The sequence below is a fragment of the Spizellomyces punctatus genome, assembly GCF_000182565.1.
Source record: "Spizellomyces punctatus DAOM BR117 chromosome Unknown supercont1.6, whole genome shotgun sequence".
In the NCBI taxonomy this organism is placed as follows: Eukaryota; Fungi; Chytridiomycota; class Chytridiomycetes; order Spizellomycetales; family Spizellomycetaceae; genus Spizellomyces; species Spizellomyces punctatus.
The window spans coordinates 595,289-615,179 of NW_015971542.1; the positions used below are offsets into that span (position 1 = coordinate 595,289).

Genomic DNA, 19,891 nt, shown 5'->3' on the forward strand with positions numbered 1-19,891 from the left:
TTAGCTCAACCCTTCGGCGTTGTCGTAGCAACTAAATCACGTGACCAATGGTTGCGTGTGAATTGTTTTTGGGCTTAGCTCCTGTAGCTAGATCGCAGGCGATTTTCCCAAGCTTTTCCCTAACGAAACATGACATCCTCGGCCACACTTGAAGGTCTACTTCCTCTAGTACTAAGATTTCTGGAAGATTCTGGTGCCGCGAAAGCTGCAAAGGCCTTGAAAAAGGAGCTACCACTATGTGTAAGAACGTTGGTGCCAGCATGCGTCCTCGGACGGGTTCTAATATCTTTAGCTTCCTTCTAGACTAAGGATGCTAGTGCCGAGGATGGCAAAACACTTATAGAATTATATGAAGCTTATATCAAGCTGCGGCAGAGGTATGCTATCCCTGACACTCATTACTCCGCGGCATGGGCTTATGCACTAGCAGCAGCATTGATCTTAAAGAAGAGCATGAAACATCAGACTCGGAATCAGAGTCGGACTCTGGGTCTGATTCCAGCGAAAGTAGTGAAAATGAGGAAGCACCGAGAAAATCACAGAAAGTCACTAAAGGTAGTGGTGCACGTGACTCCTCTGGGAGCGACAGTAGTGAGGAAGGATCAAGTTCTGAGGACGAGCAGGATTACTCAGATAATCAGAGTTCAAAGATATTAAAAGAGGTGAAAAATACAATTTTGGTTAAAATTGATGCGTAATTTTGAATGGTTCGTGCATTAGAGGGGCAAGGCGAAGACAGCAGCAAAAGCCAAAAAGGAGGAATCGTCGTCTTCAAGCAGTGATTCTTCCGATTCAGATTCAACGGAATCGTCGTCTTCTAGTAGTGAATCTTCCGATTCAGACTCAACGGAATCGTCTTCGAGTAGCGAGTCCTCCGATTCAGACTCAACGGAATCAACTTCCAGTAGCGAGTCTTCCGATTCAGATTCAACGGAATCGTCTTCCAGTAGCGATTCTTCTGATTCAGATTCAACGGAATCATCGTCTTCTAGCAGCGAATCCTCAGATTCAGAGAGTAGTGAAAGCTCCAGTTCTGATAGCGATGCAAAGCGGAAAAAGGTTAAGGCAAAGCGGCGTGAAACGAAAAGGAAGGCTGAAACAAAGTCGAAAGTTGATAACAAAAGGAAGGTCAAGGAAACTGAACCAGAGACGCCAAAACGCCCGGATAAGAAACGAAAACGAAATGAGGATGCTGAAGCAAACTCTCCTGCTCCCAATGGCACCTCGAGCTCAGGCCCTTCTACCAAGAAGCAAAAGCAGGTCAATGGCTCTGCACAGAAGACTGAGGTAGAATTTTGATCGCGCCGCTGACATTACCAACTGTGCTAATCGATGTTGCTGCAGCGGTTCCAACGCGTGAAAGAAGAAGAAGTAGATCCGCAAAAGATTATCAACAATGCGTACATGGCAAAAGGCGGTGCCGATAGCAGTTACGGTCTCAAGGCTCACCAAGATTTGATTGTTACCAGGGGAAAGGGATTCCGTAACGAGAAGAACAAGGTATTTTTGTGCTTGCTTGCGCGCGATCTGCGTTTCGTCCTCGCAGGATCCATATTCACACTTGTTTATCTTCGCAGAAAAAACGGGGAAGCTACCGAGGCGGTAGGATCGATACCGAATCTTATTCTGTCAAATTTGCGCAGAGCTCTGATGAAGACTAAGTGGCTGACCGTGCAAGGAGTTTGGGAGCACATTATCGTGTATAATAATTTAGATGTGCAGAATATTAGATAAGAGAATCAAAAAACGCGACAATTGATATTTGCATGAAATCCAAAACGCTTGCATATAATACACTTTTGACCAAAAAAAATGACGTGCTAGTATCCCAAAACCCATTACAACTATTCTCTAAACCATTTGCATTTGTGAAAAATGCCGTTCAAACTTTGACAGCATCCTTTCATACTCTTTACATGCTGTGTCGTCATTAAGGTCGACACGTCGGCGGGAAGCTCTTCGTCTGCCCAAATCCAATTTGCTTTTGCTTTGGTGGCGCTCGGCAGCAGTGGGCAAATCGATTGACCTGCTCATGGTGAATTGGTTGGCGTCTGGGGAGGAACGGGTATATGACGTCCTCTTGGCATCGGGCATGCCTAGATATGCTTCGTCAGCTATGGAACCCATCAACGCTGCCAGCTTTTCTATAGCTGAGTTCGGAGATTCCAGTATCGCATCAGAGAGATCGGATCGGAGGGATGGGGAACGGGGTGTGGTAGGTGAGAGTCTGTTAGTGTCAAAACCAAATGGATAACTGGTCGGTTCCGTGGATGACGAACGAGGAGTGTAGGTCTCCCACAAATCCAACTTGAGTTGAGGTCCTTTGCTCAAGTCCAATGGCTCTTTTGGGAGTGGAACAAATTCTTCATCCGGATCATCCACATGTGTGCGAGTAGACCCGTTTGTGTAAATGGAAGAAGAGCGACGGCGAAGGTACGTAGGGGTAGAGGTTCCAGAGACGTCCTATATGACACGAATTTGAACACAGGGAGCCATGGGTCGAAAAAGCAGTTATTACATACCACTTCGTGTTCTTCCATTTTCAAATCCGCAAAAGACAAATCAGAAGGGCCCGATTGACGGTAGGAATGGCCTTTGCTCGGAGATGATACCAAGGTCGTATCCCCGTCTGACAAACTGCTTCTGACGAGGCCATCTGAGCTAGTTCGTTCAGATATGTCACTACTTAGACGTCTAACTTGTTCTGCCCATATGTATTCTCTCGAATTACGGTGCTCAATTTCAACCTCTAAAAGATCTGTTGTGATTGAAGAGATTTGCTCCTTTTCGGTAGAGTCGGTGGAAGGCTTTCGTTCGTGTTTTGACTTGCTCTTGTGTCCAATATGGAGTATCTTCGACAATCTGCGGTGTTTCTTTGATTTCTTTCCAGTAGCGTCGTCAAGGCCATCAGTGATAGGATTGGCATGGGGGTGCTTGTCTTTGGAGGAAAAGGGCTTTGTGAACACTGAAAGTGGTCGCATTTTCCCTAACCGGTTGGAGAGTACGTTTTCTATGGGATGCAGATGAGGTTCAGATGAGAGCGGTGGCCTTTTCAACAAAGGTGGTAAAGCAAAAACAGGAGGGATGATGTGCCAGGCCGCTCGGCAGCTTCGGGCCGTCTTCTTCTTCGGAGTTACAAGACATTTAACGTTGCAAGCGCATGCTTAGTAACGATGGCGAGTTGTGCCCCTTGCTCACAAAAAAGGAAGAAAATTTAAAGGAGATCGACCCGGCAATGTGGTACCAGGTACGCGTTTCGGTTAAATGACGAAACCCTATTTGGCCCCACAATTTGTCACTCTGCGCTCAGACGATGACGATGACGGCCGTTACAACGATTTTACAAAAGGCTCATCTAGTTCAAGTCGTATTGCCACTACGGCGTCCTACGCAGCTCAGAACTGCGGGTTTCACCAGAACTCATGGAGGACTTGCAAGCGGACACTGCCCAACATCACATGTCCTTCATAGGCGCCATCTCCTTTTGTCAGCGCCACGGGCCGTAAATTTATATGAGATCTTTGTTGCCCGCGCGTATCAGCCTGTGTGTCATAAGAAGGGGCTCGCGTGCTCGGCTGCCTAGCTAGGGCCCGATTACCGTTAATGATGTCGGCGGGCGACTCCACAGAAGCTGTTCCCAGAGAATGGCGTATAGATTTCATTGCTTTGATGTCACACTGGTGATCATGATTGGCGGATTGGCGGACGATCGACAGGGTGTTAATGCCCTTTGCACAAGCTAGGGCGGCGTAGGTAACGACCCTGCTAATAATGGTCCCCATGGTCAACCAACTTGAAATAGATGTAAATCCAAGGACAGCACATTCCGCCGGTTCGGTATTTTTTTTTTTGCACTTCGTTGATCGCTGCTTGCATATGAATGGTGAACAATGGATATCATATACTTACCGTACAGCAGCCACTGTCTACCTGGCTAGAAAGGCGCCGTATCAGATCTGCTTTTATTAGCTAGTTGCGTCCTAATTTGCCCACTCGCAAATCCATTGTACATTATTCACCCCAAGTTTCTAGGGAAAAACCAGCCCGAATGCTGCTGGTAGCATAAGTCTGTTACCAGTAGGCTTTTATCACCAATTGGAGTCTGCCGGGAAACCGCAAAGTGGGTTATGCAGGCTCATAACACTATGCGGCGTCGCCAAGAGGTTTGAACGAGAATATCTTAGAGTTTTTCACCCCAAATGGTTCTGATTAAATGATTGAATGATGCCATGTATTTCAATAAAGTCATCCTTCCTCGGCCTACATCGAGTTTCTGGAGTGAGGATCTCCAAGTCTTCATCGAGCCGAGCAGAAGCTGGCTGTATCCGGATGGAAACAGAATGAGTCATTCAACACCCAGCTCGTTGCCGTCAGCTGGAACGCTTTTTGAGCGCCTCGACAGATCACATGGTTAGGTAGAAAACAAGAGTAGGACTTGTTAGTCATGGCGGTAAGTTAATATTCAGGCTAGCAGTCTATGATACAGGAGGTACAACGGGCGCTGTCTTGGTCGTGGTTCTGTCTCTTCTATCTGACGTTGCCGCGATTTCGGGTAACCGGTAACCCTCATAACTTTATTCCAACCTAGTCTTACTACGACTATGATGACGGTGTTTCGCATTATGGTGCCACGGGAGAGGTTGGACCGCCCAGTGGTTTGGAGCATACCGGGTGAGTAGTGCGTTAAGAGAGGAAGTTGCGTCGGGATTGCCAGCGTGATTCACTTGGTCGGAAGGGAAGTCAAAACGCTATCGTCTGAGTTATGATAGAACTGAACAGCATATTGTACGACTGCTTCGAGATTTCGGTCATATGAGCTCAGTAGATTTCACCCCCAAAGAATGGATAAGGGTTATTCATGATGCAATATTCTTAGTTATTCAGATACAGATCTCCTTGACGTCGCTGATGCGGAGAAGCCTAGATTACTATTGATGGGTCTACGAAGGTACGCTGATGCGTCTCGGTAAGCTGCGGCTATCTGTCAACTTACTAGCGGTCAAAATCATGTAGAAGTGGGAAGTCGAGCATAGAACGAGTGGTCTTTCATAAGATGTCACCAAATGAAACATTGTTCGTTGAAAGCACGACCAAAATTGAGAAGGATGACATAATGTGCGTTCCGAACGGTGTTACATACGCCCGACGGTACTTTGCTCAATACTTCCTGCAGCTCCTTCATCGACTTTCAAATATGGGACTTCCCAGGCCAACTGGACTTCTTTGACCCAGCATTCGATTCGGAAATGATCTTTGGGCAATGTGGTGCTTTAGTCTTTGTCATTGACGCACAGGTAACAGTTGCGTCGGTAGCAAGATCATCCGTCACACATAGATAATCCAGGTTTCCGGAAGGACAGGACGATTACTTGGAAGCACTTCAGCGTCTCTATATGACCGTAACTCGAGCTCACAAGGTTAACCCAAATATATCATTTGAGGTTTTTATACATAAAGTGGACGGCCTATCAGACGACCACAAAATTGGTAAAGTCAAATCTCATTCAGCTCTGGTCAATGGTCGTGTATAAAACTGGTTAAGAACGTCCTGTTTTCTTTCAAAGAAACCCAACGTGATATTCACCAACGCATATCCGATGAGCTTTCTGATGCTCAACTCGACAATATACATCTTAGCTTCTACCTTACATCGATCTACGACCATTCCATATATGAAGCATTTTCCAAAGTCATACAGAAGCTCATTCCCCAACTTCCTACGTTGGAAAATTTGTTGAATATATTATGCTCGGTATGCACCCGTGCTTAAAGGTGTATGATCATCATCAAGGACTTCGATACTGAGTGAACTTATCGCAGAACTCGGGTATTGAGAAGGCCTTCCTTTTCGATGTACTCTCCAAGATATACATCGCAACGGACAGCTCACCAGTCGACATGCAATCGTACGAACTTTGTAGCGACATGATTGATGTCATATTGGACGTTTCTAGCATATACGGGTAATAATCTCAAGCTCACATCCGATCGTCCTGCATCGCACTGACTGGAAGTGCGTTATTCCCAGAATATCGGACAAAGATTCTCCCTCATCAACCAGCACTCCTACTTCCCCGACTGCCGACGGAGACGCCCACGCACTTATCAGATTAAATAACGGCATGGTCTTATACTTGCGTGAAGTCAATCAGTAAGTCGGCATTGACACCTTGATTTCCTACTTTTCAGCCGCATATCGTGTACTAATCATCCGTGTATTGAATAGACATCTCGCGCTAGTCTGTTTACTTCGCGAGGATAACTTTGAGAAGCAGGGATTGATCGACTATAATTTCCGGTGCTTTAGGGAAGCTATTCTGGAAGTGTTCGAACTCAGAAGAAAAGGGTATAGTAACGGAAACGGTGCAGCGGATGAAAGTCGAAGTACGGGCAAGGCATACGGTACAGTGGAGGAATCGGATTGGAATAGGAGACGGGCTGGATAGGGTTTCACAACAATTTTTGGATCGCGTGGAAACCAGCGTATTAAGAGGGCGTCCGAGCTAATTTTATTGATAAAACGACCAATGTCCATCTCGCATGTGAAAGTCATTTTGAATAATATAAACCTTTCCATGTGACGGCCTATTTATCGAGTCCGCTGTTATCAAACATTACCCAAACGTACTCCTTTTGAGGACTGTTAGTATACTTAGTATACACACTTCTTTTTTGACCAGAAGTGCCTACTCGGGGTAATCACGTATTGTGTTGAGTATCATGCCTATTCGCAACTTTCTCATCTACTAACTATCTACAGGTTTGTTTTCACATCTCTCTGTACATAATCTCTATTTCGAGCCACGATATCCGCTATTCTCGGCCTGTATTTATGGTTACAATCTGGGTCTGATGAATCCTTGATGGCTTGCTTCTCCTCCAAGTAGGTTCTGCATCTTTGTATACACCCAGCAGCCAGATCCATTGCTCTCATCTTACTTTCCTGCCTCTTCAATTTCATCTCGTTGCTTTCCCAGACCTCTTTGGCAAACTGTAAGACGGGGACTACGTATCTCTCGCAACCGACGGGCTTCTCGCAACGGACAGTCACAACGTCCCCGTCCGGAAACGTTACATGTGCAATGGAGGGGGCTTTCTGAGCTTCGACCACTACACCGTTTTCATATAATGCTCTGACATATCCCCCAGAATACGCCGTAAAGGTTCCCAAGCCTGGGACAGTTGCCGTCCCTTCCAGTTTCCCGCTTCTTACTGGAATAGGATGCTTAGGACGCGCCGCGATGGAACGATACGCAACCTGAACTAGCCTCAGCATCTCTGCGCTTATAACAGAGAGAGGATAGCTAAAGCCGTATAGTGTCAGCGAAGCGTCACCTCCGGTTTATTTCCAACGTTCCTCACCTGGTGCCTGTATTGGGCTCCCTAATGAAAGGCGGCGCACCTTGTAAAGCATACATTTCCCCCTCACCGGACATGTCATCCATTGCAGAATTGTAGTATACCACCATATACTTTAGGTCTTCAATGGCTCTCATCACTGTTCCATCCTCAGGTAGTGTCGCCTCAACTTGTATATCCAAAGAAGAGAAACTTGGGGATATCGACTGCAAGCACATATCGTTCTTGCCAAGGGCCACGACTCGATACACCGCCGTAGGTGTCCATAAGATCCGAATGGGTTTAGGATTTGCTATATCATTATGTACTGCACGAGATGGTCGAAATGATGAATTCTCAGCGGCAGATGGAGAAGATTCACCACATGATGGCAAAATCGTCGTCACATAATTGTCTTCCTCTGCGTTGACACAGATATCCTCATACAGAAGCGTAGAGGAATCTGAATGGACAATGAGATGATAAGATTTGGGCACAGGTGAGGTTTTTAAACGGCGACTAAGTACCTCCACACTGCTTCAGCAAGAGAGCTAAAGGGTATTGCCAAAGCTCTGGTGCATCTCGCACGGAGAATGTTTGCTCAATCCACAGATATACAAATTTGTACGGGACTCGACTTCCCCTCAATTTTGTGACCAAACCATCAGGATCGGCTACTAGGGACGGAAACTTCACAGTAAATGTTTGCCGGTGCGGTAAAAGTATTAACTGTATGGATCCGTCAATGCTTGCGATTGTCAAACTGCCTTCCGGTGAACGTGAGATTAGCTCCGAGGATGCGACCGGCCACCGAGAGTATTTTATTTCCGTATTTGTCTGCAGCGTTTGCATTAGGACATCCTTTTCTAGGAGAGCCGCATGAAGAAAGGGTTTCTCATAGTACGTGTTCCTGAAGTTTAAAAGGTTTAACACCGCGCTCCGAAATTTACTTGTCACAGTTGCTGTCAAATGTCTTCTCTTTTCCCCGTCACGCTCCCCCCAGTTCATCCCTAAATTAGAAGGCTTATCCAGAGATGTCGGCCCCAGGAAGGATTCGCGAAAATAGCTACTTCGCCTATCCGGAGATGGAGACCGATTGCGAAAGGCGCGCGTTAAGTCAGCAGATTGAGGACGTGAAGCTAAGCGCGACCGCAATGGCGACAGCTTTGCAGTTCCTAGGACGCTCGTACGATCCAACCTGCCTTCGTCTTGGTCATATTCGACAACGAAGCAAGCTCCGCCAGGTGACAAGTGCAAGGTGGCCGGAATAAGCTGTTCAGAGCCAGATGATGGCAACAGCAGGTTCTCTGCCTGACAAGACCCATCCTGATATAGCACGTAGCGTGGAGATGAATAGTCCGGGAAACCTAACGATCCTAACGACGATCCGGAGCGGCTTTCCGCACGAGCAAACTCGGCAGTCGAGAAAGGTAAACCCGCGATATAGTTGTCCATTCCCTACACGCGACCGCCACAGTACCAGATGAAACGTTACTTGCAGTGTATTTTGCTACTACGGTACGTGTATAGAGTACATGTCTCCTCCTTGAGCGCCTGTTTACAACTGGGATTGCTGGGCATGTTTTTGGAAATTGCAGATCGAGCACACCCGGAAAGGGTCCCTTGAAGGTGGCGCAGCCGCTTACATGATCGCCGGAGTCTTCAACTGGTGAGCAGTGTATTAGGTATTAGTGCCTCCCAACTAGCGCTGCAAACCTTTTGACTCTCACCAACTGGCCATCCCGCTATGGACACCAATTACTTGAAGCAGACAGTTGGGCCCCTTCTGTCATCAGCCCTTAGCGCCCTTCTGAGCTATGGCTACGATACTTCTCTGGAGGGTCCTCGAGGTCTTGATGCGATTAGTTTTATAGGAGAATATTTGCTGCATCACGATGCATCACAAAAGACTATTGCAGAACATCATAAAAGACGGGCAAAATTGCAAGCCATGCAGGATGCTCTTGTAGCTGCGCAACAGACGGAACGTGAGCATCGTCGTCGTTTTGAAGAAGAGGTGAAGGTGCGCATGACGGCCATCTTAGAACAAGAGAAACGGGTGGAAGAGGAGCGGCAGGCAAAAGAGGCCGAAGCGCTAGAAGCAGAAAAGAAGGCTGCAGCTAGTGAAGAAGAACCTGTTCAGGAGAACGTTGAAATCGAGCCTCGACGAGGTGTCCCAGAACCCATCCAAGAAGGCGAGGAGGAGAAAGAAGAAGGAGCAGATGCACAAACGGCGCAGCCTACAGAGCCTTCCGAGCCTATTGAGGAAGAGCAGCCTACTGCCACAGAAGTGTCGGCTGAAGATGAGAATCCCCCGCCCCCAGTCAACATCACCGAGACTACAATAGCTGAGGAGAAGGAGGAGGACGAATATTAACTTATTAGTTGCTGAACAAAAAGCCAGATTGGGTGATGTCCTGTAAATTCGAGAATACACTGGGTTGCTGATGAAGTTAAGCTGACCCTACCAGATATGGCTACTGCGTTCCATGGTGTTTTTATCCCTTTGAGTACAGTGTGAAAGAGGATGCAACGTGAAATTGCGGCAAATGCAGGCATCTCTAGTTATATGTGCATCATCTGCCCAAGACCTATGCATGTCGTATCCCATCACCTTCAGTAGAACAGATAGATGGCTACCATGAACCGTCAACATCCCGTCCATGGGTCACGTGAGGGTTGATTACGTTATAAAAATGATTTGTTTTGCGATGCAGGCGACTTGCTTTTTGTCCATTACCTTGCCTTGCAATTTTGCAAGTTTATATCCCGAGCGCGAGCGTTGTCAAGCTCACACGGCTTCGATATTTCGTTCGCACCGCATACTTATAGTAACGATAGTCTTGACCGAGCAGCATGGTTCGTAATTGCATGTTCTATGTTGAATGCTCAGGAATTCTCAAACAATTGCTTTCTTTTACAGAAGGTGAAAACGATCAGTAGGGGCGAGAGCTATGCACGAGAGCGCTCTGGGGATATTTACCGAGTTCAGAGAAACTTGGACCCAACCCTGCACCCGTTTGAACGAGCAAGAGAATACACACGTGCCTTAAATGCAACCAAGTTGGAGCGTCTGTTCGCCAAGCCGTTTGTTGGAGCTCTTTCTGGACATATTGAGGGTGTATACTGTGTTGCGAAGCATCCGACAAAATTAACCACGATATTTTCTGGAAGCGCCGATGGAGGTTAGTGGTTCGGTTGTAGATCACTTCGTGACCATTGTGGAATATATGTCTGATTTGCCATCAAACCGCACAGAGGTACGAATATGGTCTCTCACAAATCAGAAGACAACATGGACCACTAGAGCACATAGAGGATTTGTTCGCGGCATCTGTTCGATACCAGACTCTGACAATTTCTTCACGGTTGGAGAGGACAAAATTGTGAAGATGTGGTCAACCGAGCAAACAGAGGTAGTTTTCATCGAATACGTGACAGGATGTGAGAGTCTTAGTTGACATCTTCTTCGTGCAACCAGCCTCTGCAAACATATGTTGCCCGAAATGCGTTCACCGGCGTCGATCATCATCGTTCGAAGAGGACATTTGCCACATCAAGTACCCAAGTTGATATTTGGGATCACGAGAGGTTAGGATCAGTATGTGGTGTGGCAAAGTCTGATCTCTACAAAACTTTCTCATCAATTCGCTTCATCAGGGCCGAGCCGGTACAATCATTCTCATGGGGCTCCGAAACAGTAACGGCGGTAAAATTTAATCAGACGGAGACAAGTATATTCGCAAGTTGTGGAACAGACCGTACCATTATTCTCTACGACCTTCGAACCAGCTCCCCCTTATCGAAGGTCATTATGTCCATGCGAACAAACGCTATCGCATGGAACCCGATGGAGGCCTTCAACTTCACAACGGCAAATGAGGACCACAATTGCTACACCTTTGATATGCGAAAGATGGACAGTGCAATGAATGTGCATAAAGATCATGTCTCCGCTGTTCTTGACATTGATTACTCACCAACCGGAGAAGAGTTTGTGACGGGAGGATACGACCGCACAGTGCGCATCTTCAAGACGCGCGAGGGACACAGCCGGGATGTATATCATACTAAGCGCATGCAGAGAATTTTCTGCGTCAAGTTCAGCATGGACGCCAAGTTTGTCTTGTCCGGGAGTGATGATGGTAACATTCGGTTGTGGAAAGCGAATGCGTCGGATAAACTGGGAACGGTAAGCGCAAAGTCTTGGTTTACAAACTATATCATAATTCTCCGTTGTGACCTGGCTAATGTACATAACACATGTCTAGACGACGAACCGTGAGCGGAATGCCATGAACTACACCAAAGCAATTAAAGAGCGGTACAAGCATCTTCCCGAGATTCGTAGAATTGATCGTCATCGCAAAGTACCGAGATCCATTGCCAAGGCCAAAGAAATCAAGCATACCATGACCGAATCCATTCGGCGGAAGGAGGAAAACGAGCGGAAGCACAGCAAGCCTGGTGCTGTGCCCTACAAGGCTGACAGGCAGAAGAATATCATTACTCGGGAAAAGTGATCTACCTTCAAAGCACCGTTCTTTTATGTACATAGCTAACTTGGAGTATGTTGCAGATAGTGGATTTATTGTAGTTTTATGTATCTGAATTGAAGCAGCACGCTACTATACACATAACAATAGTCAAGACTTTAAGTTAATAGGTCGGAAAATCTGGATCGATTTCACTCGCCCATCTCTCTAGACCTCCTGCAATGTCTTTTGCTTGCAGAAATCCATGCTGCCTTAACAATTGCACCGCTACCTGTGAATCGTTACCCCGCCGACATACGACGTATACTAAGGGAACTTCTCAATCTACGGCTTTCACACTGTTTAATGACATGATAAGTACTCACTTGGCAAAGCATCTTTTGCAATGGCAATCGCGCTGCTCTCCAATGCCGCGGCTTGACGTGCGGCTTGCTCGACGTCCGTTAATCGACGCTCAAGGTCCTTCAATGGTACGTCTAGCACGGGATGCATAATTAATATGAGATATCGGGACAAACTTGTGTCCACATTGATGTGCTACGTACTAAGTGAATTCGGAAGCGAGCATATATTGAACTGAACTGTTTCCCGCACGTCGAGTAGCAGATGAGGCCAGGCGCCCATTCGAACACTCGAATATTCCTACGGACGCGTATATCATGAGTCCTAGCGAAAACAGTAATTCACACGTAGATTAGTAGATCATACCCTGCATGTGCTTCTTTCGTCGTCTGGTAGAAGCGTCTGCGCTGGCGTCTATGCAAATGCTTAGAAGGAGTTCCTGACACATTTAATTCGAAATATCTCACTTTGTCTGTCGGAGCGGCGCCACAAAATTGCACATAGTCAATTAAGTCCGTAATAGTGGGGTTCTTGCCACAGATAGCACATGTAGGACTCTGGCCTCGCAATTTAATTGTACGGAAGGCGCCTGACGTTGCGTCAAACAGCAGCATTTTCTGTGAGAAACTAGCTGAATATGACAAGGGTGAGCAAGGCGGACAGAAAATAGAAAGCAGCAGTGAAGTTGAATTATACGTACTCCCCAATCCACTCGCTATTTTAATGACTTCCAGCGCTTGCAGGCAACCGATAATACCCGGTACTGAATAAAATTCACACCATGGTTAGCATCATGCTCCAGAAGGTTACAGTTTTATCTGGGTCATTCTCACCAACACCGAGAACACCGCCATCACTGCAGTTGGTAACGGTCTCTGGAGGAGGCGGTGCAGGGAATATACATCGATAACAAGGACCACCAGCATGATTATAAACTGTCAACTAACGGGAACTCAGTCGAGTAGCTTCTCGACAGCGGCGGAGAAATGAGAGAAGCTAACCTGGCCGTCCATCCTCAATGCACTACCGGACACTAGAGGTTTTCCTGCCAGCACACAGGCATCGTTTAATAGGTATCGTGTGGCAACATTGTCAGTCGCGTCGACCACAATATCCCATCTAAGTTTACGATGCTTTGAATTGGAAATCCAGATTATGCTGAGTCACATGTGAGCCAACATACGGTCTGATGATGTCCATGGCATTTGAACTTTCGATCAAGGTGTTGTACGCAATGCAGTCGCAGAAGGACGACAATCTGGTGATTTGAAATCGAAAATACCGGATGTAGAACTCGGAACTGGACTCTAAAAGAACTTGTTACCCACCTGTTGACGGTCGCTTTTGCCGATTCTGCTTTCATCATGCCCACCCGAGTTTCGTCGTGCACAATTTGCCGCTGCAGGTTGCTGGCTTCTACCGGATCGTAATCAACTATTCCGAGACGGCCTAGATGTTTCTGAACAGAATTAAGATGTATTCAGCAACACGCACACCGAACAAGGCTATTCATACCTATTCCTGCAGCAGCGAGGTACATTACAGCGGGTGCTCCTAGTCCTCCAGCTCCGACAACAAGGACGGTAGTATTTCGAAGTTTGAGCTGCCCTAAATGTGGACTAGGTTCAGAACAACCTTTGTGACGTAGCTTATATACAGTACTGTTGTTCCCGGTCCAGATATAAACCTTGTACTCCAATTTCTCGCATCAACAGCTGTCGACTAAAGCGAGAAATCTCGTCATTGTCCAAGGACTCTTTGTGCGTCCACTCGCGAACCGAAGGTAGATCGAATATGGTTCCGTTAGGGGATAGGACTTTTGGCTCTTCATCACGCCTTGCTGCCGCTTTGAGAGCCTCGTTCTCTTTTTTAAGTGCTTCTATTTCAGCTTTCAATGCATCTACACTCATTGTTGCAGGGAGATCTCCAAATACGAGGAAACCTGCTAGTCGCTGACTTTGCCATCATTTCACCCAATTATGGTTAAATTACCCGGACATTGTCCACAGCGTTCTTCCCAGTCCCCATTTCTCCTGGGATTTTACCAATCTCCTCTGATTTTGCTGTAATAGGTAGGATTATTGATGGGTGTTAGTGGTTATTGGAAATGGCTCAAGGGAGTTTTCCCAAATGCCTTCAGTCACACTCTTCCCCTGGATCAGTAAGTCAACGAGCATTTTATCTTCCACGGTTACCCTGGCTCACAATGCTCGGTCACCATTCAGCGCTTATGATCATGTCCTCGTCGATGGAAACCACTTTCTTTACCTGGCAGCTCGATCAACAACCAACGAACGCGATCTTTTCGCCGCTGTGAGTGATCGACTTCGAATGGCTCTTCGCAGCGCTCCTCCTCAGAAAACCATCTTTATTGGTGTGGATGGGCCTGCTCCTTGGGCCAAACTTTTAACCCAGCGGAATAGGAGGACAGCAAGACATGTGCGGCAGGTTAGTGATGGAATATTGCCCAGACCACGTTGAGCTGGCGCCGGTCAGGATGAGAGTCTATAAGAGGACGATATCAATTCTTATTCTCACTGCGTTTTAGTCCAGATCGGCGATGCCAATGTTTGACGTGCTGCAGTTTACACCAGGATGCTCGTTGATGAATCGACTAGACCAGCATCTGCAGTGGTTCGCGTGTGATTACCTGGGTAGAGAGAGGTCCAGTGATTTGAAAATCATCTTCAGCGGATCCCGTGTGCCAGCTGAAGGAGAAGTTAAAGTGTTTGGTCATGCTCTGGGAAAGCTTAGAAGTAAAACTGGGTCTAAAGACGATACATTTGCAATTTTGGGAGGAGACGCCGATATTGCCATACAGGGTGCGTTCTTGAACGGGTTTTTGGCAGGGCAATATAACGTTCTGCTATCAGTTACTTCCTTGCCACAGACTAACAGGTTCCACCCTTGACAGCCCTAGCCTCCAATATACCACGGACTACCATTGTCAACCCCGAATCCCCATTCCTCCTACATGTCCCCTCCATCGACGACGAACTGGCTAAATTATTCCCTGGAATAGATATGCGGAGAGTGCGATTGGATGTGGCACTACTATCCCTAATGGGAGGAAACGACTATATTCCAAAGTTGAGCTGGATTGTACTGGACACCTTGTTTGCGTCGTACCTCGCGTTTCGGACAAAGTATCAAGGGACGTCCCTCGGCAGTAAACAGCTATCATCCAACGAACCCCGCTTCCTAGTCGATCCAGAGACGATGACTTTGGATCTCGAGGTACTGCGAGCAGTTGTCATGGGTGAGTTTCAAGACACTGTGCGAAGGCGACCTCCGACCAAGTGGCGAAAGGAGCATTTGGGCTCGGAAGGTTCATTGCATGAAGCTGGAATTTCTCCCCTCTACAATGTCCGCAAGTATCTAGAGGGGCTGCTGTGGAATTTGGACATGTACATGAACGGCCGCTGCTCCGATTACCGATTCATGTACCCTTATTCGCATGGACCTGCAGCTACAGATGTTGGAGCATGGATTGACGGGTTGGAAAGAACGGAAGGTATAACGGAACTGTCCCTTCCTGTAACCAATACCGCAAAGGCGTCAAAGCCGTTGCCACCTCCCTTGTGTGCCGTCGCAGTGAGTCATCCGACTTTTGCATGTTTGTCGAATTATCTTCTCATCAAACCTTTGTTCCTTGAAGATGCTACCTTTGGAGAGAATATCCTTGGTTCCTATCGAGTACCAACCCCGCATGCAGCAATTTGATGTAGATATGCAATCCGGCCTCCGCTCGGACGATTTGGCGACTGGTAATTCCTTTCTGCCATTGCACCACCTCTTGTCACGTGCTGAAATATTTCTTTGGGCTAACAGCGTTGCAAATACTGGGTGACAGCCATGAGAGCCAACCAGGTGATTTTGGACATCCTGTCTGCGTGCAGTATGATCCTATACGTGCAGTGAACAGCGATGCAGCGTCTATACCTGAACCATTACCAGGCTTTTCTTCTCTGCCGGCCAGTAGCTTTTTGATTGAAGCATGGGATGAGACAGTATATGCCGCTTGCGATGCGCAGCGACTCAAGAAGGCGACTGTTCCGGGTAGGCTGCACGACAAGAGTGCACCCAGCATAAGGATAAACAAATCAAGCCAACAGCCCGGACCAGGGCCAGACAAAAACACGTCGCCAAAACTTGCAAAAGCAAAAACCACCGTAACACGTACCAAGAAACAGTCACTTGCAGCCGTCGTAGGGAATCTGCCCTCTCACTCAAAACCAGTACAAACCGGTTTGTTTTCTGACAGTCTAAATGCAAATCGATAGAGCAACATGCTATAGTGCTGTGGAACGGCATATGAGAACGGAACTTGTAGATATCTTGTGTATAAAGAAAAATGTATATTTCGACCATTGTGTAGTTGTTAACGATCGTGGTGAGATCACGTGTTCCCGACCAACACAACTTCGCCCATCCGATAACACAACGCGCAAGCTGATCGGTTTACGCTGCGCTGCCTCGCCATTTGCCACTTGTCATCATTGTGACACGTATACAGTGGAGTGGATGTGTGTCCGAGGCATGTCATATCGTGGCAAAGCCCAAAAAACACGGCCATCATCCTGCAGGAATAGCAAGCCTGGTACGAGTCAAATTACGGTCAAGCCCAACACAACGCAAACCCAAGAGACAATTGTGAGCAATGTCATGGAGTGCAGCTGAGCGATCGTGCATCATTGAGCCACATACATGTAAATGCAAAGCCCCAAAAATCAATGGATATTTATAGATCGCCCACGACCCTGAAGACACGATACAATGCTTAGATATCATTGTCAGGTGTCATTGAAATTAAAATCACTTTTGGTATTCATGTGCGCGCACAGCTCCTTTATATTTATGGATCCGCCCTAGTATGAATCATTTCCCAGCATTTTGGGGCTAGAAGACGGCATTTGGGACAAGGTAACTAGCATTTTGCATGGTGGAATGCATTGGCTCTGCACTAGCAGTGAGCGCTCTGCAAATGCCAAAAGAGTGCGGTTCCAACCAAAATTAAAACACAATGGCATGTGATATTTGGAACAATGAAATTTTAAAAATTCTTTTTTATTTTTTTGAAACGGGATGTTTTTTGCAAGCGTTATCTGGGGTGGCAAGGCAGGGAGCAAGGATGTGGTGCGGGCAAAGGGATTGCACATATGGGGGAGATTCAGGAGCTGACTACACAACAAGCGGACGACTCGAATAGGGAAATGGGCGTAGTTCTACAGGGGCTGAAAGGCGGGCCGAGATATCGTAGGGGAGACTGTATAAGGCATTCAAGGTGTCCTCTCCACCTTCAGCAACGTGTGCCTCCCAAGTACAAAAACTCATCACGGGGAGGGTCTTTTGTTTGGGGGTTGCTGTTTAGGTATTTTTGGAGACAAAAAAACACTCTGTTAAATGAGGCCAGCTGATGCCGTTTTACAAGCCTTGTTTTGGTGCCGTCCCCCAAATAGGATTATCTAATGAAATCCTCGGAGCTCCCCGGAGCAAAAGTCCAGACACGCCGAGAATCGTCTTACACAACAAAATCAATTTCCTTCCCATTTAAGAATTCCTGGTTTGCGGTCCAGCCCAATAAAAATGCCAAACACACGTAATTAATAGTACGCATTGTCTCCCCCTGAAAAATGTCCATGATTAAAAAACTTCCGCTGTTTTACCGGTTAATTTTAGCGGACAGCCCTCCAGGACAAAACGACGTTGTTGCCATCTGCTCCATCGATTTCGACATTGGGATTGCGAGTCCAAGTTGGTCGCTTACTTACTTTTTGCCTTTTTTTGCATTCCATTGCAAAGCATTAGAAAGAGCTCTGTTGCCTTTTCAATGTATCAGCCGATGCCCTCGCTTCACTCGATGCCAGCACCACCGCCTGCAGGTGCTCCTCGTCGAGAGCGACACAGGTCGTCGGTCATGGACCTGGACAATCTGGTGACTCCAGGGGAGACGCTCTCTACGGAAATGTAAGTATTGCCATTTTGATATGGGCAATCATGCACACAGTCGATTCATGTGGTTGCCAGACACAGACCCAACGAACCACCTCGACCAGAATATACCCGGCCCTTGTTTCACGCAGGCCATCCGTCTACGCATCCAGAGCACACATACGAGCCATACCATCCGCATCACTACCCACAGCATCATCGCTATCCATACTCTCCACGCCACAATTATTATCAGTTTCCTCATCATCAGCCACAGTATTACGACCAGAGTCACTTTCATACCCAACAAACTTCCTATCCGTATGGACATCGAGAAACATACACAAACCATCCACAGTCTTTTGCTCCCGCCCCCGATCGGCACGCCACTGATTCCCGCTATCCCCCGAATGAGAGTCATTCCAGTTATGGCTACGACCGTCATCAACAGCAAGAACTTGGTCTTGCAGAACAGGTATATCCGTACACACCGCTCAAAGCCAAACGCAAGCGAGCTTCCCCAGCTCAGCTGAATGCATTGAATGCCGTCTTTGAGAAAACTTTTTTTCCATCCACCGAATTGCGCCTTCGTCTTGCACAACAGCTCGCCATGACGCCTCGCGCAGTACAAATCTGGTTCCAGAACAAAAGGCAGACCTGGAGGTTAAAGAATAAGGGCGGCGCAAAGGGGTCTGGAGCTGGGGAAGACCTGGATGATCGAGGTGACCGAAGACGAGGGTCGAGAACCGAAGAGTCTCTCGAAGAAGACAGTGGTAGCGACTTTCAGGATCAAACTGGAAACCGGTTTGCGCATAGATCGCAAAGCGGATCAGATGTCTCTCCGTCGGGTGTAGCTGTGTTTACTCCATCATCACCGGAACAACGTATGGACTACTTTTCATCCAGCTCGTCTTCTTCATCAGAGCCCAATAACTCAATACCTGCGTCACCTTCAGCAGAGTCGGTACGGCATTTTAAGCTTGCAAGCAGAGATGATACGGCCCGTGCAGCTCACAGTCGCACCACTTCTGTCGACCCGGACACCTCTGATATTTGGCGGACGCAAGGCCGGTCATCATTACCTCCGCCAGATGCGGCATTCCCGTCAGAGTCCCTACCGCCAGGTCACGGCACACAGGGGAGCAGCGCACCTGATGTGGTTGCATCGTCAACAAGGTCCCCGCTCAACACGGAAGCACCTTCATGATTGGAAGATGAATTAATCAATACAATTTCAAACTACAGATGAAAAGACACGAGCATATTTGAGAAATATCTGTACATAGTCTGGGAATTGATTTCTTTCTAATTTGCCTGGGAAGGGGGGTAGTCTGTTGCTTTTATTTTTTTTTTTTTATTTGATGCATACTGGGGACGACACTACATTATCACAATGTTGGACTTCTTTTTTTTTTGGCCATGGTGCAACCTCGCATAAGCGATTCCGTACTGTACTAGTACAAGTATGGACGACGCAACTACTTTACTCTCAATGATCCCTCTGCAGGTGACGCAACCGCGTGACCGAGCCTCTTGCATTGTCCATAGTCGTTCATCCCTTTTTGGGGCTCACACAGCCGATGAAGTCAGATGTAGCTGGACTATTATTGTATCATTTCGAGTTCTATGAAAATGGTCCATCTTGGACAGTCTATAACGTTGTCTTTCACGGCTTGTTCGTCGTAGCAGAGACAAAAGTCATTGCCTTTACCATATGAACAAAAAAAAGAAAATGCACTTGTACTCTTGATTCAAAACTCGCTGTTTGGCCATGGCCGTCAATA

The 19,891-nt window shown here is 47.1% G+C and overlaps 9 protein-coding genes across 10 annotated transcripts; 6 read left to right on the top strand and 3 right to left on the bottom strand.

The window, feature by feature from the left end:
* The first annotated feature begins 96 nt into the window (after positions 1–96).
* SPPG_03923 (uncharacterized protein) lies at positions 97–1,824 on the top strand. Its single transcript, XM_016752172.1, has 6 exons — positions 97–240; positions 304–377; positions 431–662; positions 721–1,287; positions 1,345–1,500; positions 1,578–1,824. Exons 1-6 carry the CDS (start codon positions 130–132, stop codon positions 1,659–1,661), a joined length of 1,224 nt encoding a protein of 407 aa, XP_016608856.1. The 5' UTR covers positions 97–129; the 3' UTR covers positions 1,662–1,824.
* Positions 1,725–3,145, bottom strand: SPPG_03924 (uncharacterized protein). The gene is made up of 2 exons (XM_016752173.1): positions 2,523–3,145; positions 1,725–2,463 (listed from the first exon to the last, which is right to left on the bottom strand). Exons 1-2 carry the CDS (start codon positions 2,979–2,981, stop codon positions 1,852–1,854), a joined length of 1,071 nt encoding a protein of 356 aa, XP_016608857.1. The 5' UTR covers positions 2,982–3,145; the 3' UTR covers positions 1,725–1,851.
* Positions 3,146–4,382: 1,237 nt separating this feature from the next.
* Positions 4,383–6,588, top strand: SPPG_03925 (uncharacterized protein). The gene is made up of 10 exons (XM_016752174.1): positions 4,383–4,450; positions 4,589–4,671; positions 4,877–4,948; positions 5,014–5,115; positions 5,174–5,294; positions 5,361–5,487; positions 5,565–5,752; positions 5,821–5,963; positions 6,029–6,151; positions 6,227–6,588. The coding sequence occupies exons 1-10, from the start codon at positions 4,445–4,447 to the stop codon at positions 6,444–6,446; spliced, it is 1,185 nt and encodes a 394-aa protein (XP_016608858.1). The 5' UTR covers positions 4,383–4,444; the 3' UTR covers positions 6,447–6,588.
* SPPG_03926 (uncharacterized protein) lies at positions 6,497–8,908 on the bottom strand. The gene is made up of 3 exons (XM_016752175.1): positions 7,866–8,908; positions 7,363–7,801; positions 6,497–7,304 (listed from the first exon to the last, which is right to left on the bottom strand). Exons 1-3 carry the CDS (start codon positions 8,791–8,793, stop codon positions 6,755–6,757), a joined length of 1,917 nt encoding a protein of 638 aa, XP_016608859.1. The 5' UTR covers positions 8,794–8,908; the 3' UTR covers positions 6,497–6,754.
* Positions 8,909–9,045: 137 nt separating this feature from the next.
* SPPG_03927 (uncharacterized protein) lies at positions 9,046–9,812 on the top strand. Its single transcript, XM_016752176.1, has one exon. The coding sequence runs from the start codon at positions 9,086–9,088 to the stop codon at positions 9,713–9,715; it is 630 nt and encodes a 209-aa protein (XP_016608860.1). The 5' UTR covers positions 9,046–9,085; the 3' UTR covers positions 9,716–9,812.
* A 272-nt stretch (positions 9,813–10,084) lies between these two features.
* SPPG_03928 (rRNA-processing protein SOF1) lies at positions 10,085–12,036 on the top strand. The gene is made up of 6 exons (XM_016752177.1): positions 10,085–10,197; positions 10,262–10,523; positions 10,597–10,754; positions 10,820–10,929; positions 10,999–11,530; positions 11,610–12,036. Exons 1-6 carry the CDS (start codon positions 10,195–10,197, stop codon positions 11,859–11,861), a joined length of 1,317 nt encoding a protein of 438 aa, XP_016608861.1. The 5' UTR covers positions 10,085–10,194; the 3' UTR covers positions 11,862–12,036.
* Positions 11,868–14,111, bottom strand: SPPG_03929. Of its 2 annotated transcripts, none has more exons than XM_016752179.1 (12): positions 13,864–14,111; positions 13,692–13,784; positions 13,505–13,625; positions 13,360–13,434; positions 13,178–13,295; positions 13,010–13,118; positions 12,877–12,939; positions 12,644–12,807; positions 12,543–12,590; positions 12,380–12,476; positions 12,200–12,310; positions 11,868–12,140 (listed from the first exon to the last, which is right to left on the bottom strand). In XM_016752179.1, the coding sequence occupies exons 1-12, from the start codon at positions 14,084–14,086 to the stop codon at positions 11,998–12,000; spliced, it is 1,365 nt and encodes a 454-aa protein (XP_016608863.1). In that variant the 5' UTR covers positions 14,087–14,111; the 3' UTR covers positions 11,868–11,997. The 2 variants fall into 2 exon arrangements, with proteins under 2 accessions (XP_016608863.1, XP_016608862.1); XM_016752178.1 differs by having other exon boundaries at positions 13,505–13,635.
* Positions 14,112–14,209: 98 nt separating this feature from the next.
* On the top strand, positions 14,210–16,590 carry SPPG_03930 (uncharacterized protein). The gene is made up of 6 exons (XM_016752180.1): positions 14,210–14,337; positions 14,402–14,624; positions 14,725–14,998; positions 15,091–15,770; positions 15,835–15,943; positions 16,008–16,590. The coding sequence occupies exons 1-6, from the start codon at positions 14,261–14,263 to the stop codon at positions 16,457–16,459; spliced, it is 1,815 nt and encodes a 604-aa protein (XP_016608864.1). The 5' UTR covers positions 14,210–14,260; the 3' UTR covers positions 16,460–16,590.
* A 1,304-nt stretch (positions 16,591–17,894) lies between these two features.
* SPPG_03931 (uncharacterized protein) lies at positions 17,895–19,483 on the top strand. The gene is made up of 3 exons (XM_016752181.1): positions 17,895–18,143; positions 18,204–18,991; positions 19,064–19,483. The coding sequence occupies exons 1-3, from the start codon at positions 18,007–18,009 to the stop codon at positions 19,312–19,314; spliced, it is 1,176 nt and encodes a 391-aa protein (XP_016608865.1). The 5' UTR covers positions 17,895–18,006; the 3' UTR covers positions 19,315–19,483.
* The last annotated feature ends 408 nt before the right edge of the window (positions 19,484–19,891 follow it).

Bases quoted from the DNA above. Each gene is read 5' to 3' on its own strand.
- SPPG_03923 (XM_016752172.1), top strand. From the start codon at position 130: ATGACATCCTCGGCCACACTTGAAGGTCTACTTCCTCTAGTACTAAGA. The intron at 241-303 runs GTAAGAACGTTG...GCTTCCTTCTAG, and splicing joins AAAAGGAGCTACCACTATGT to ACTAAGGATGCTAGTGCCGA. The intron at 1,501-1,577 runs GTATTTTTGTGC...TTATCTTCGCAG, and splicing joins TCCGTAACGAGAAGAACAAG to AAAAAACGGGGAAGCTACCG.
- SPPG_03924 (XM_016752173.1), bottom strand. From the start codon at position 2,981: ATGCGACCACTTTCAGTGTTCACAAAGCCCTTTTCCTCCAAAGACAAG. The intron at 2,464-2,522 runs GTATGTAATAAC...CGTGTCATATAG, and splicing joins AAATGGAAGAACACGAAGTG to GACGTCTCTGGAACCTCTAC.
- SPPG_03925 (XM_016752174.1), top strand. The intron at 4,672-4,876 runs GTGAGTAGTGCG...CAATATTCTTAG, and splicing joins AGTGGTTTGGAGCATACCGG to TTATTCAGATACAGATCTCC. The intron at 5,295-5,360 runs GTAACAGTTGCG...CCGGAAGGACAG, and splicing joins TCTTTGTCATTGACGCACAG to GACGATTACTTGGAAGCACT.
- SPPG_03926 (XM_016752175.1), bottom strand. From the start codon at position 8,793: ATGGACAACTATATCGCGGGTTTACCTTTCTCGACTGCCGAGTTTGCT. The intron at 7,802-7,865 runs GTACTTAGTCGC...TTGTCCATTCAG, and splicing joins CTTGCTGAAGCAGTGTGGAG to ATTCCTCTACGCTTCTGTAT. The intron at 7,305-7,362 runs GTGAGGAACGTT...ATACGGCTTTAG, and splicing joins GAGCCCAATACAGGCACCAG to CTATCCTCTCTCTGTTATAA.
- SPPG_03927 (XM_016752176.1), top strand. From the start codon at position 9,086: ATGGACACCAATTACTTGAAGCAGACAGTTGGGCCCCTTCTGTCATCA.
- SPPG_03928 (XM_016752177.1), top strand. The intron at 10,524-10,596 runs GTTAGTGGTTCG...CAAACCGCACAG, and splicing joins TTCTGGAAGCGCCGATGGAG to AGGTACGAATATGGTCTCTC. The intron at 11,531-11,609 runs GTAAGCGCAAAG...ACACATGTCTAG, and splicing joins CGTCGGATAAACTGGGAACG to ACGACGAACCGTGAGCGGAA.
- SPPG_03929 (XM_016752179.1), bottom strand. From the start codon at position 14,086: ATGAGTGTAGATGCATTGAAAGCTGAAATAGAAGCACTTAAAAAAGAG. The intron at 13,435-13,504 runs GTGGGTAACAAG...TCAAATCACCAG, and splicing joins GCAAAAGCGACCGTCAACAG to ATTGTCGTCCTTCTGCGACT. The intron at 13,296-13,359 runs GTATGTTGGCTC...TCGTAAACTTAG, and splicing joins GCCATGGACATCATCAGACC to ATGGGATATTGTGGTCGACG.
- SPPG_03930 (XM_016752180.1), top strand. From the start codon at position 14,261: ATGGGTGTTAGTGGTTATTGGAAATGGCTCAAGGGAGTTTTCCCAAAT. The intron at 14,338-14,401 runs GTAAGTCAACGA...GTCACCATTCAG, and splicing joins CACACTCTTCCCCTGGATCA to CGCTTATGATCATGTCCTCG. The intron at 15,771-15,834 runs GTGAGTCATCCG...TGTTCCTTGAAG, and splicing joins CTCCCTTGTGTGCCGTCGCA to ATGCTACCTTTGGAGAGAAT.
- SPPG_03931 (XM_016752181.1), top strand. From the start codon at position 18,007: ATGTATCAGCCGATGCCCTCGCTTCACTCGATGCCAGCACCACCGCCT. The intron at 18,144-18,203 runs GTAAGTATTGCC...TGTGGTTGCCAG, and splicing joins GAGACGCTCTCTACGGAAAT to ACACAGACCCAACGAACCAC. The intron at 18,992-19,063 runs GTATGGACTACT...CGTCACCTTCAG, and splicing joins TCCATCATCACCGGAACAAC to CAGAGTCGGTACGGCATTTT.